The sequence below is a fragment of the Ictalurus punctatus genome, chromosome 12 (genome assembly GCF_001660625.3).
Source record: "Ictalurus punctatus breed USDA103 chromosome 12, Coco_2.0, whole genome shotgun sequence".
Lineage (NCBI taxonomy): Eukaryota > Metazoa > Chordata > Actinopteri > Siluriformes > Ictaluridae > Ictalurus > Ictalurus punctatus.
In genome coordinates this window covers 19,508,344-19,523,723 of record NC_030427.2, presented here as the reverse complement: position 1 = coordinate 19,523,723, position 15,380 = coordinate 19,508,344, and the positions used below count along the sequence as shown (strand labels likewise).

Genomic DNA, 15,380 nt, shown 5'->3' with positions numbered 1-15,380 from the left:
TCCAGTCCTCATCTCTGGCCTTTGGAGTGGTGTGATATGTAGGTATATATATATATATATATATATATATATATATATATATATATATATATATATATATATATATATATCTGCCTAGGATAAGGGTTTTAGAATTAATTTTTAAAGGGATTAATTTGGGTTTAAAATCTGAAAAATGTGAAGCTGGTCACCATTCGAACAGTGACACAATTAAAAAAAAAATATCTTGAAAATGAAGCAATCAAGATGTGATTGAAGTGTAGACTTTCAGCTTTAATTCAAGGCTGTAATTCAAAAGTAATTGGATAATTGACTGATAAGCAGTTTCCAGGCCAGATGTGGCCTGTTTCCTTGTTATTTCATGACAAATTAAGGAGATAAAAGATCTGGAGTTGATTCCAAGCGTTGAATTTGCATTTGGTAGCTGTTCATGGGAACTCTCAATATGTGGTCCAAAGAGGTGTCAATGCAAATGAAGAAGGCCATCATTAGGCTGAAAAAAACACATCAGACCTATCAGAGAAATAGCAGAAACTTTAGGAATGGCCAAATCAGCAATTTGGTAACTTCTCAAAAAGAAGGAATGCACTGACAAGCTCAGCAACACAAATAGGCCTGGAATACCATGAAAGTTAACTAAAGTGGATGATCACAGAATTCTTTCCTTGATGAAGAAAAACCCCTTAACCAATTCAAGATCACTCTCAAGGTGGTAAATGTATCATTGTCAAAGTCTGCAGTCAAGAGACATCTACATGAATGTAAATACAGAAGGTTTACCTCAAAATGCATATCACTGTTAACTCTCGTGAACTGAAAGACCAGTTTAGACATTGCTAATAAAAAAATTATTAGCAATGCCTAGGTCTGGAACAAGATACTTCAGACAGATCAAACTAAGATTAACTTGTACCAGGATGATGAGAAGGGGAAGAGTATGGAGACATCATCTGTCAAAAATGGTGGAGCAAGTGTTATGGTATGGGCATGTATGGCTGCCAATGGAACTGGGTCACTGGTGTTTATTGATGATGTGGCAAAGCATCTCAAGGGAGGAAACTCAGCATTCGGTGATGTCCATTGGTTCCAGACTTCAGGTAGTCATTGACTGCAAATGATTTGCATCCAAGTATCAACAATAATCCATATATTTCTAATTATATTAGTTTGTCCAGTTACTTTTGAGCATATGAAAATGGAGGAATTCTGTGAAAAAATGGGCTGTAATTCCTAAAAGGTTAATTCTATATTTTTTGTGAAAACACTTGAATTTAAGATGAAGGTCTACACTTCTATAACATCTTGATTGCTTCATTTCAAATCCATTGTGGTGGTGTACAGAGGCAACGTTACAAAAATTGTGTCACTGTCCTAATATTTATGGACCAGACTATATGTTTAAACAAAGGATTCAAAAAACTTGCTTTTGTCACTGTTGTAACAATGACTGAATTCATAATGAGGCATGAAACTGTGAAATAGGAATGATGATGGGCATGTGCTACTTGATGAGCCTTTTTGAAATGTACCATAGCTCATCTGCTGGTAGGAACTGGATGAGCCTTTGATACTAAGGCTTAAATCAACAGCACTCAAACATTGAAAGAGCTGCAATAGGGGTAATGGGTTGGTGTGTGTGTGTGCGCGCTCGTGTGTGCGTGTGTGTGTGTGTGTGTGTGCGCGCGCGTGTGTTTATAGAGTCATTCTGGATAAGTGGTCCTCTCTGAGGAACAACAGCCCACTGTGGACTTGTAATCTGAACAAGTGACCATCTGCTCAGCCCTTTCTTTCTTCCCTGACTCAGCCTTTACCAGCAAAATCTACACAGTCCCTCAGAAACATACCCTTGACAATTCTGCAATGCAGTATGCCAGAGCTTTTGTAATTAACGCTGATTTGATCCGGATGGGTTCTTCAGGTGATCAAAGTAGAATGGAAGACATTTCATTAACAGATTTTAGACATTTTTGAGCTTTTTGTCAAAACTATCAAGAGAAGAGACAAGGGCAGGCTGCAAAAATGTTTTGATAAATTCAACAAATTCTATCATTTAAATTAAATGAGTGATCAACACTTTTACTATTACAGTTTGAATTTCCACAGATTTACCTGTTTGCCAGACAGGGTCTACATGGTGGTGCTCTTTTTCTTCACAGGACTTTTATATTTCATTATAGCTGAGTAGCTGAGTAGTCCCATTATAATCATGGAGCAAATCAAGGTGCTCCATGAATACATCCGAAGTAACATTCAGTGTTGTCTCAGGCAGTTGAGAATTGTTTAATCAGCTTTTAGAATACTCAGATAATTATTATGCAGAATATATATAAAAAATTGATAGTTGACGTCCTAGGGGTCAGTGGTAGCTCAGTGGTTAAGATGTTGGACTACTGATTGGAAGGTCATGAGTACAAATCCCAGCAATGCCACGCTGCCACTGCTGGGCCCTTGAGCAAAGCCCTTAACCCTCAAATGCTCAGTTATAAAAATTAGAGAAATGTAAGTTGCTCTGGATAAGGGTGTCTGCTAAATGTCATAAAATGTAATTGAAATATAGAATTGACAGCAGTGGCATATGACAGTTTTCAAATTCTGAAAACCATTTACTCCGGTAACATCAGTGTCTGAATAAAACTGCAACGTGCAAAAAATCTCACTATAAACTTAATCTTTGTTAATATTAAAACTTATGATAATATTGTTCAATAAAATTGGTCAAACATCAAACAAATTGCCTAACTATCTTTGTCACTGCCGTAAAGGAAATATCAGGCCCATACCCCTGATTCTAAAAAGACTGTCTGTCATCTGTTCAAGCTAATTAATTTGTCTAGTACAAGCTGCTCTGCCAACAGACAGATCACTCCCTCTGATCATGTGTAGTGCAACAAGTAGTGTAATTTGGAATTAGCAGCTTGTGCTATAGTTAGAACATTCTTTTTTTTGGTTGTTGGACAGGAGAAGAAAAAAGAACCCTCAATGATTAGCAGCCTACTTAATCTACCTGTCCACTGGTTAACTCTGAATAAATAATCAATATCCAAGATGATTAATCTGCTTGTCCTGGGTGCCCCATTTGCAGCAGTTTGTCCATTCTTGCATGTTATTATGTTGTGTTGCTGAACACACAAATATTGTTTGGCTGTTACTTACTCACTCTTGTTTTCTACTGACTTGTAGTTCAAAAGGTCACAAAAATTCAGTTCCTGAGTGTAATATTTGATAGTTAAAGTATTAGCACATTGACAGATGAAGAAATACCTCCTGTGTTTAAAATTCCACCAAACCCACCATTATCTAAATAACTTTCCTTTACTTTAACACTATATGTTGTTACCCAGATGAGGATGGGTTCCCTTCTGAGTCTGGTTCCTCTCAAGATTTCTTCTTCTTAACATCTTACGGAGTTTTTCCATGCCACCATCGCCACCGGTTTGCTCAATTGGGATAAATTTACACGTTTAAAATTTGTATCCCGTGTGTATATGTTTCTGTAAAGCTGCTTTGAGACAATGACCATTGTAAAAAGCACTATACAAATAAAATTGAATTGAATTAATATAAATGAGTCAATATATTGTGAAATAATGAAATGAATAAATAATACTGAACTCATTGTTACAAATTGTTGTTTCATCATGCATTATGTTAATGTTATTTTCACAATAACATTGTCACATTTCAGTTTGTGATCAGACTGTGATTTGAGTGGTAATTTCACTTGCAACCGGTGAGTTGATGTTACCTTATCATTTACACAATGTGATATTTTTATGCAAAGTGGCTTACAAATAAAGAATTTACTGAAGCATATACATTTTGTGTACCTCTACCTCTATAAGACAGTGGCGTGATCTGGTAGAATTAGGGAAGAAAGAAAGAAAGAAAGAAAGAAAGAAAGAAAGGAAAAGTGTCTTATGTCTCAAAGTGGTGATGTGTTTCTTTAGCCTAAAAATAGCCAGTATGACAGACAGATATGCCCATTTTTCTGTATACTGGTTTATGCATACCTCTGATCTCTGAATGTGTGCACTTAAGATTCACTAGATTCAGGGCGAACACCAAACAGCTAAAAACTTTAGATGACATACAGTACCTCACAAAAATAAGTACACCCCTCACATTTTTGTAAATATTTGATTATAACTTTTCATGTGACAACACTGAAGATATGACACTTTGCTACAATGTAAAGTAGTGAGTGTACAGCTTGTGTAACAGTGTAAACTTGCTGTCCCCTCAAAATAACTCAACACACAGCCATTAATGTCTAAACCGCTGGCAACAAAAGTGAGTACACCCCTAAGTGAAAATGTCCAAACTGGGCCCAATTAGCCATTTTCTCTCCCCGGTGTCATGTGACTTGTGAGTGTGACAAGGTCTCAGTTGTGAATGGGGAGCAGGTGTGTTAAATTTGGTGTCATCGCTCTCACACTCCCTCATACTGGTCACTGGAAGTTCAACATGGCACCTCATGGCAAAAAAACTCTCTGAGGATCTGGAAAAAAAAGAATTGTTGTTCTACATAAAGATGGCCTATGCTATAAGAAGATTGCCAAGACCCTGACACTGACCTGCAGCACAGTGGCCAAGACCATACAGCGGTTTAACAGGACAGGTTCCACTCAGAACAGGCCTCTCCATGGTCGACCAAAGAAGTTAAGCGGATGTGCTCAGCGACCTATCCAGAGGTTGTCTTTGGGAAATAGACATATGAGTGCTGCCAGCATTGCTGCAGAGGTTGAAGGGGTGGGGGGTCAGCCTGTCAGTGCTCAGACCATATGCCGCACACTGCATCAAATTGGTCTGCATGGACCAATTTGGAAATGGATTACTGGAACCATGTCCTGTGGTCTGATGAGACCAAGATGAACTTATTTGGCTCAGATGGTGTCAAGCGTGTGTGGCGGCAACCAGGTGAGGAGTACAAAGACAAGTATGTCTTGCCTACAGTCAAGCATGGTGGTGGGAGTGTCATGGTCTGGGGCTGCATGAGTGCTGCCAGCACTGGGGAGCTACATTTCATTGAGGGAACCATGAATGCCAACATGTACTATGACATACTGAAGCAGAGCATGATCAGTTTGCAGTATACCAGCATGATAACGACCCCAAACACACCTCCAAGACGACCACTGCCTTGCTAAAGAAGCTGAGGGTGAAGATGATGGACTAAACCCTATTGAGCATCTGTGGGACATCCTTAAACAGAAGGTGGAGGAGCAGAAGGTCTCTAACATCCACCGGCTCCATGATATCATCATGGAGGAGTGGAAGAGGACTCCAGTGGCAACCTGTGAAGCTCTGGTGAACTCCATGCCCAAGAGGGTTAAGGCAGTGCTGGAAAATAATGGTGGCCACACAAAATATTGACACTTTGGGCCCAATTTGGACATTTTCATTTAGGGGGGTACTCACTTTTGTTGCCAGCGGTTTAGACATTAATGGCTGTGTGTTGAGTTATTTTGAGGGGACAGCAAATTTACACTGTTACACGAGCTGTACACTCACTCCTTTACATTGTAGAAAAGTGTCATTTCTTCAATGTTGTCACATGAAAAGATAGAATCAAATATTTACAAAAATGTGAGGGGTGTACTCACTTTTATGAAATACTGTACATTCTGAGAATAAATTATCACCCATATGCCAAACATTTTATATAATATTGGCTGAGATGGTCCTTTTTATTCAGTGCCTGTTCCCATATAATGACTTGCATCAGCGTAAGTGTGAATGTGTTAGCAGACGTGAGGACGTTTCCTTCTTGCTGTGATGATTGGGACATTTGCTGTAATGGCTTATCAGCCTTATGGCATAGGAGAGAAGAACTCAAGGTGTTCAGGTTTTTATGATCATATACCAAACTCCATTTTTCTGGCAGAGTCTATAATTCTTGACACCAGAGAAGGAGTGGTGGCTGGTGCACAGATTGAGACTTGAAAACGATTCATGAAGTTGCTAGTGTTTTGCTTGCCAATTGTATCAAAGAACTTCAGTTCTTTGTGTGTTTTTCATTGACTGATTGATTGAATGATTGATTCATTCTTTTATCTTCAGCCACTTTAGGGTCACAGTGACTCAGGAGTCTCTCATGGGAACATTCATGCATCCTGAATGGGACGTCAACCCATTTTACACCCATTTTACACCTTGCAGCAATTTAATGTTGGCAATCCATGTATTGGCATGTGCACAGACAGGATCAAACTGGAGAGCCTGGAGCTGTAATGCTACCCACTGTGCCACTTATTCTTATTTATTTAATTGCTATGTTTATGATATACCATACCATAGACAGATGATTTGATTTATCTTTATTTGTGTTAATAAAAGACTCGCTTTTACTGCTGGAGTAAACCATGAAAGAGTGTAGGGTGTGGGAGTTAGGAATTGTGATATTGCTTGAGATGTAGTTGGGCTCATGGTGGTGGTTTAAGGTTAATCCTGCTGGCTTGATATATACCGTATGTGTATTCTTGTGTATAATCGATTGTCATTAGCCTTTGTGTGGGTGTGGAGGCTTAGTGGTTAGCACATTTGCCACGCCCCTCCAAGGTTGGGGGTTTGAATCATGCCTGTGCCCTGTGTGAATGGAGTTTGCATGTTCTCCCCATGCTTCGGGGGTTTCCTCCCCGTACTCCAGTTTCTTCCCCCAGTCCAAAGACATGCGTTGTAGGCTTATTGTCATAATGTGTATGTGATTGTGCCGTGTGATGGGCTGGCCCCCATTCAGGGTGTCCCCTGCCTCATGCCCCAAGTTCCCTGGAATAGGCTCCCTGCGACCCTGTGTAGGATAAGTGGTACAGAAAATGGATGGATGGATAGCCTTTGTGTTTGACGAAAGTCAAGCTTCATTGATGTGATTTGAAACTGAAAGTACCTGCATAGGCATTCTGATTTTCATTATTTGCCAAAGCATCACTTTGTACATAAATCAGATATGACAAGATGGTAAACAAACATACAAAGACTTAGTAGCAGCAGTTATTTTTCACAGTAATTTTTCACGCACACACACACACACTCGCACAAAATGGCCAGAACAGCTACCTTGTGCATTCATTGACCACTTGTTCAGATATTGATTGTAACCCATTGGTTGCACAATTTGTCAGCACTCTTCTACTCTGTCCATCAGAGGATTGCTGCTGACTAAATATAAACGAGAGAAACTATGTTTACAGTTATGTTTAATACATCTAAAAGTGCAATTACAAGTATTGATTTATAATTGATGCAAACTAGGTACCTCGCAGATTAAGCCCATTTTACATTATAAGCAATGATGCATGTGGCACATTAAATCATATAAGGTTCATTACTCTGATGAGATGATAATTTCTACACTATGGTAGTTTCAACATTCTGCAGTAGGACTGCAGGTAAACTGGATATCCATTCATTACACTCTTAAAGATATTTCAGAATTAAAATTAGCAGAAGCATACAACCCCTGGCAAAAATGACATAATCTCCACACTTAGGACATTCACCCAGCTTTTTTACTTAGTAGCAAATAAAATAATTTTTTTAGTAAATTTGTTTTAATTAATTGCATATTTTTTTCCAGATAAAGTAGACGAAAAAATTATGGAACCACTCAATGTTGAGGGAAAAATTATGTAATCACCTTGTAATTTGCATTTCTAAAACAAATACTGGCACAAGTCTAAAAATGCTAATTAGTCTGCAGTTAGAAGAGAGTGCTTACAGACCTTAACCCTGTATTTTTTTAAAGGAAACCTGACCCCAACAAAAGAGTTGTCAATTGAAACAATGGAAAAGATTATGAAACTCCTGCAAGTAGGAAATCCAACATGGTGTGTGGCAAAACACTTTGGTTACTCCCAGTCAGCTGTGTCTAAAATTTGGTGCAATTATAAGGAAAATATACAGGTAGACCAAGGAAGACCTAAAAGTGATAGGATAGAAAACTCAAAGCAATATGCATTGAAAACAGAAAATGCACAACAAAACAAATTAAAGCTACAAGCAGCGATGAACGGGCCCTCGCATGTTGGGGCTGCTCTGCCAGGGGAACACCATTCCATTTTTGTTTAGCATTTTTTAGTACTTATATGTTGTTAGGAGTGTATCACAGTGCAAAACATGTCAATTCCGTTTTAACATGTTACATATGCCTAGCAATTTTCTTATGTGTAGGTGAAATGTAGCACGAGGGCTGCTTCGTTGAAATTTATAGATGGCGCTATAGAGCCATTTTGCCACACTTAATTCTAAAACCTGTATCAGATGTAAATTTTTGCCACTTTGGGGGTATGTGCAAAGTTTCATGAGTTTTCGAGCATGTTTAGGCCTAAAAAATGTCATTCAAACTATTGAATTTAACATCGCCAAGGCCTTTAGATTAGACTGACTGGATATAATGTTGATCTGATTAAAATCTCTGGGAGAAGTTTGTTAAAGTACGAGACCTGTAAACGGCTGTTGTCAGTAGGTGGTTCTATGAGTATAACTGAATATTGGCATGTAAATATCTTCAGGCTGGTACTGTTATCAAACATGTGAAGCTTGGGGCAGATTGAGACATTGTATGTATGAGTTATAACAACTTCCTGTTTCATGGCAAAACACCGGAATTTTTCAGACCGCCACAGCCACCCCGTGTAGCGAAAACTCAAACGCTTCACAATTTAGCTTCGTCAATGCCTTTAGATTAGACTGACTGAATATGATGTTGATTGGATGACATCTCTAGGAGCAGTTCGTTAAAGTACAAGGCCTGGAAATGGCACATTTCTGCACTGGCCAAGGAGATGATGCTGAATTTTTGTCTGGTGCCGTTCTAATGAAACGTTTAAAGATGACTGCCTGAATAAAACAATCAAATTTCCACTCATTAATGATATGGAGTTACATGTCAGGTAAAGGACCAGGGGGGACCTCAACAGTCAATGCACAGGTGTACTCTGAAATTTTGGAAACTTTTCTCATTCCATCAATAGAAAATAGGTTTGGTGATGAAAAAGTCATTTTTCAGGATGATAATGCATCTCGCCACAGAGCAAAGAGTGTTAAAGTTTTTCTTCAGGAAAGGCAGATCAACTCAATGACATGGTCAGCAAACAGTCAGGATCTCAATCCCATGCTTGATGGAGAATATTGTTTTTCATTAGTGAAGTCCATGCCTCAAAGAATTCAGGCTCGAGGAGGAGCAATAAAGTACTAATTTTGATTTGTTTTTGTTGATGATTCCATAATTGTTTCCTCTACTTGACCTGGAAAAAATATGCAATTAATTAAAACAATTTAATTTAATTTGTTTGAGGTAAGTTTCACAAATCCAGAATGTTCAGCTATTAAACCAAAATGGTTTTTTGTCATATCTGTGATTTGTTTATTTGCTACGAAGTAAAAAAGCAGGTTGAGCATCCTTTAAGTGTAGTGATTCCATCATTTTTGCCAGGGGTTATAATCTCTATTAGTGTCATATTGTCACTTTTGTAATTGTCTAAAGCACATTTAATATATGCTTGTATTTGAAATTTTGTTCACAATGATGGTCAGTAAGCCTCATAAATAATTTCTCTCTACAGGATAAGTAAAGCTCAATTTGTTTTTCTTGGTCTTTCTTCTCTTTCAAGGTTTTCTACCTGAACCAGTCTTCACCATCTATCACACCACATCATGGTGGTGCAGCCTGCTATCTCACTCCTATTGGCCGTGCTGGCGTGCAGCGGGCCGGCCTGGTCGTCCCCTCCGCTACTGCTCCGCCCCCGGGAGCGAGAGAGGGACTCGGGCGGGGCTTCGGGAGGAGTCAACATTGCCGTGGTCCACTCGGGCTCCTCCCACCTCCCGGAGACGAGTGTAGGGGTAGGGGGCACCTTGGCGGCTGGTGCAGGCAGTGCAGCAGGAACAGGAGTGGGCACAGGCTGGTCGGGGCAGGTGGGTGAGAGTGTGATGACACCATGGGGTCCAGCCAATGTGATCTGGCTGGCAGTAAATGAGAGCAGCCCTGGGAGCCTGCTGCTGCAGCTGTGTGAGCTGCTGGCCAGCACACCACTGCAAGGCCTTGTGTTCGAGCAGGAGAAGCCGCCACCGCCTGAGCGTGCCCCACTGGCACCTGTTCTTGAGTTTGTCTCAGCACAAACTGGTGTGCCCATCATGGCTGTGGGAGGTGGAGCTGGGCTGGGCAGAGAGCCACAGGTATGATCTTAGTGTACTCCTATTTATTATAAAGATACCATAGCAGAACAGCGATTCCTCACGATTCATCATAATATAGTACATTTATCACTGCTGTTGAGGTTAATGTAGGCTACGTCCACATTAATCCGGATGGATCTGAAAACCGCATTTTCAAATTTGTCCTCTCGGGAGAACATTTTCGAAAAGCTGGACAAAAACTTTGTCTCAGTGTGGACAGAAGGCCAAAACATAAAGAAAAAGATGCGTTTTCTCACATTAAACTTATCTGGTTTAATGTGGACATATCCTTGATTTCATGAAAAACTTTCAGGAAACTATACCTGCTGTACACAGATTTTGAATCCTCCTTTTCATGGAAAACAATTAAATTGTTTTTTTTTTCATTCCCAATTCTTGATTTGTTCTAAATCTGAGTGTTAACTAGTGCTAATATTCTTTTGACATGGTGCTCTGAGCTATAGTATTGTACTATATTTTTTGGGAGTGAATTTTTTTGTATACACCTTTCCCATAATCTCTAAATTTTCACATGATTTTCAGTCATAGCATTGTTCACATTGTGAGTTATAGACTAATACTAATAGAATAGTGGTGTGTATTTAACAGGAAAAAAGGGAACATGCAAAAGCTGAGACTGGTGGGGAAGCAGCCTTGTCCTTTGGTACCAGATTCAATTAAATACCTCAACAAAATCTCCTTCGCATCACACTATGGGATAAAACCTGACAGCAAAGGAGCAGAACAGCCATCTTAGACAGGTTTGCCTAAGGGATAGCACATGTGACCTTAGCACAGCATGCATTCAATCAATTAGATTTGAGGTCTTTTAAAAGGTGTGTCACTCACCAGATCCCACACAATCCTCCTGACAATTCCATGAACTGTTGTAAATGATTTCTTGATTTTTGCGTGTGAAGAACACAGATATAAAGTTTGCACAGAGTTGATCTTTATTAGGTGCACACAAACAGAACCAACACATACAGTTCTGTGAAAAAGTGTTTGATAATTTCTTCTGTTTTTGTGTATATCTCATACTAAATTGTTTCAGAAATTAAAATGAAATCTAAGATAAAACAAACGCAACCCGAGTAAACACAAAATACAGTTGTTATACATGTTACAATATTGTACAACATGTTATACAATACATGTTGTTTGTTAAATACAAAATGGGCCTGTGTGAAAATGTATTTGACCTCATAGTTACTAATTCCCCAAATCTAAGAAACTGCATTCATAATGGGGTTCAGCTGGACTAGACACAACCAGACTTGATTACTGCAAACCCTGTTCATTCAAATCAACACTTAAATAGAACTTTTTCAACAGCAGGAATTTGGTTGAAAGGTCTTACCCAGTAACACACTATACCAAAATTGAAAGAAATTCCATAAATGATGAGGAAGAAGGTGATTGAAATACATGTCTGGGAAGGGTTACAAAGCTATTTCAAAGGCTCTGGGACTCAAAACGACCACAGTGAGAGCCATTATCTCCAAATGGAAAAACTCAGCACAGTACTGAACCTTCCCAGAAGTGGCTGACCTTCCAAAATTCCTTCAAGAGCACAGCAATGACTCATCCAGGAAGTCACAAAAGAGCCAAGGACAACATCAAAAGACCTATAGGCAAGTTCATGACTCCGCTATCAGAAAGACACTGGGCAAAAATGGCATCCATGGAAGAGTGGTTAGGTTAAAACCACTGCTAACCCAGAAGAACATTAAGGTTCGTCTGAATTTTGCCAAAACACACCTTGATGATCCTCAAACCTTTTTGGAGAATATTCTGTGCACTGATGAGTCGAAAGTGGAACTGTTTGGATGACAGGGGTCCGGGTACATTTGGAGTAAACCAAACACAGAATTCCACAAAAAGACCATCATACCTACGGTCAAGCATGGTGGTGGAAGTGTGATGGTGAGGGGATGCTTTGCTGCTTCAGGGCCTGGGCAACTTGCAATAACTGAGGACAACATGAATTCTGCTCTCTACCAGAAAATCCTAAAGGAGAATGTCCGGTCTTCAGTCCATAATGTCACGAATCGTGACGGAGCAGAGATAGGACGGATGCAAGTGCTGGATGAACAGTTGTTTATTAGAAAGAGAGACAGGCAGACAAATCCAAAACGTGATCCAAAATGTAATCCACAAACATGCAAGAGGTCAGGCGATTGGCAAACAGGCATACATGGGGCAAGGCAGGAATCTAGGTCAATAAACAAAACAAGAAACGAACTATGATGAGGAGCTGGAAGCGCATAATCCAGCGCGAACTAACTCTAAACATGGACTGTGACTGTGACTATGACTATGACTATGATACGCGTTAAACTAGCTCTAAACATTTAATCTTCCGCGTTGTGTGCTGGGAGGCGCGCCGTATATATATACGGACATAATCAGCGTCTAAACCGCTAGCTGAGAGTAATTCAGACCCCCGTGAATTCCCAGCCAATGACAGAACAGGGAGGAGACAGAAACATAAACAAAACACACGTGTCCAGATGTCATTACAGTCAACAACGGAAAAGCAGGTGCTTGCGCATTCGCGCTTAGAGCACGCTGCTTCAAGGAGGAATCGTGACACATAAGTTGAAGCTCAAGCACAACTGGATTCTGCAGCAAGACAATGACTACGTTTACATAGACAGCGGTAATCTAATTATTGACCTTATTCTGAATAAAACAATATTGTGATGAAGGTGTTTACATGAGTCGCTTTTAGAATACGCCTTTCATGTTCCTGTTTTACATGTTATAGACCATAGAGCGATTAATAGCACACATCATTACGTCCCCACGCCATGTTGTCCAACGTCCTCTCCAGAATTTCACGTATCGACATACAGTTTGTCTTCGTTATGGTACCATATACAATTTTAGGTTTTCTTATTTAAAATTTTTACGAACGCTTCAAGTGCAGTTAATTATTTGTCATGCTGTACATGCAAATAGACGACTGCTTGAAGCCATGCGCTGCGTCCGAAACCGCATACTTATATACTATATAGTAGCTGAGATTCATGTATTTCGCTTACTATAGAGTAGGTAAGTACGCGGTTTCGGACGCAGCTGTGCTCTCTTGTTTGCCGTAAAACGGTTGAGCACAGCCGTGTGTGTACGTGTCCTGTCGCAAAATACGGTGAAAACTCCCACGCGACGGTAATACTGATTAAGCTGTTTACATGTCTATAATCCACTTCGATAATGCGACTAAAACAGGAATACGCCACTTGTCTTAATTTGATTTGTGTTTACTTCGAATATGACTTTAATCGGATTAAGGTAATAAAAATTGCTGTTTACATGGTAGTTTCTTAATCAGAGTATCGTCTTAATCGGGTTAATATTGTATTATTGTTGTCCATGTGAACGTACTGAATGATCCAAAGCATAGGAGTACGCCCTAGTCCTAGAAGTAGGTGAAAGATTGATCTCCAGTTATCTGAAACATTTGGTTGCAGTAATTGCTGCTAAAGGTGGCACAACCCGCTTTTAAATTTCAGGGGGCAGTTAGTTTTTCACATGGGTGATAGGTGTTAGATAACTATTTTTGCTTAAAAAACTGTATTGTGTGTTTACTCAGTCTGCCTTTGTTTTCTGTTGTATTTCATTTGAAGATCTAAAACATTTGAGTATGAGATATAGACAAAACCAGAAGAAATTAGACTTACATGCAAAGTCCTTAACACCACAACAGATAAGACAGCAAAATTAGGTAGAAGGACTGATATCACACCAAACTTCAGTAACTTCCAAATGTGACTAAATCTATTAAGTTAGTGTCCTCCTTGGCTTCTTTGTGTGTGTCTGGAGTTCCACTGCACTAGTGTGCAGAGGCGCCGCAAGGGTTTCTGGGACCCCTGGCTAATTTGTAATCCGGGCCCCAAGCCCCCACCCCCCAATTATCCATTTTTATTTCCACATGTAAAAACAATCATTATCAATAAGCATAACAATTATTGCATATTCAATAAGAGACTATAAAGAACTAAATTTGAACAGTTTAATAACAAATAACTATATATATAGTACAATTAATTAACACCATTGTACTCGTTCTCTCTCTCTCATACACAGACACTATAGAAACTCTGTCTGGATGTCTTTATAAACTGTCGTTTTGAAATGTCATATTCCCCAAGTATCAAGAACAATGAACTGTATTATTATTATTATTATTATTATTATTATTATTATTATTTTTATTATTTTTATTATTTTTATTATTATTATAATTCATTGAGTGAATAATAAGTTTCACACACCAGCAACTCCAGAAGTAAATGGGGAAATGAGCTAAAACAGTGACATGATCATTGAATCAGTGAGTTGAACTCAAGAGTCAAATCGGTTTTATTCGTGAATGAATCACTCAGACTGGTTTTATCAACGGGAATCTCCACTTCATTGAAATGAACCGACTCAAACAAACGATTCACTCACTAAACGGACATCTTCATAACACTTCATAAACTCACTCGGGACAATTAAAGCAGATTTATATGATTACATTAAATTTCGATCGATTCCTCACAGAAAGCTGCTGCAAGGCTTCGTAAAGCTTGAATATATACAACACTGGACTAGTTTTATTGTCGTTTGTTGTTTTCCGTCCTTTTTGAAGCTCTGTGCTCCATTACTATTGCTCATTTATGTGGAAAAACATACATTCTTGGAAATATTGTGTTCCAACTTCCAAGGATAAACATTGGGGTGAGTAACTGATAGAATTTCTATTTGATGTTAATTATAAAAGCTTCATACGGGCTCACTTCAGAATTATAGCACAAAACAGGGAACATAAACCACCTTATTTTTTAAAAAATTGGGTGACTAGCTGTCTTCCCTGTCTTGCTGTCTCCTCTTTTTCATGTTTTTCTTTCCTATTTTAGTATCCAGATTTTGTCTGCACCATGCATGTAACGACTCACTGTGAAGTGCAGCATTTCTGAATAATCCACGAACGTCTTAAGGGGGCACACACATGCACTTGGCACAGTCTGAGGGCATTCATTATAGCCTACTTCTTAATAGATTATTGTGCAAAGAGGCCATTTAAATACCAAAATCATACAGGATTACGGCGCCCCTGCTTGTGTGCCCTGAAATAGAAAACTGTATCATGGGACTCAATGGTTTTTCAGTGACTTCTCATTTGTGAGTTCTTTCACATTTAAGTCAACTGGATTTTTTGCAGG

At 39.1% G+C, this 15,380-nt stretch overlaps 1 protein-coding gene across 1 annotated transcript in view; it reads left to right on the top strand.

The window, feature by feature from the left end:
- grin2da (glutamate receptor, ionotropic, N-methyl D-aspartate 2D, a) overlaps window positions 1-15,380 on the top strand; it is a 123,002-nt gene that overhangs the window by 35,406 nt on the left and 72,216 nt on the right. The window contains exon 2 of the mRNA XM_017480785.3: window positions 9,609-10,170. Coding sequence (XP_017336274.1) covers window positions 9,652-10,170 — 519 coding nt within the window. The 5' untranslated portion in view covers window positions 9,609-9,651. The remainder of the gene's footprint in view (window positions 1-9,608; window positions 10,171-15,380) is intronic.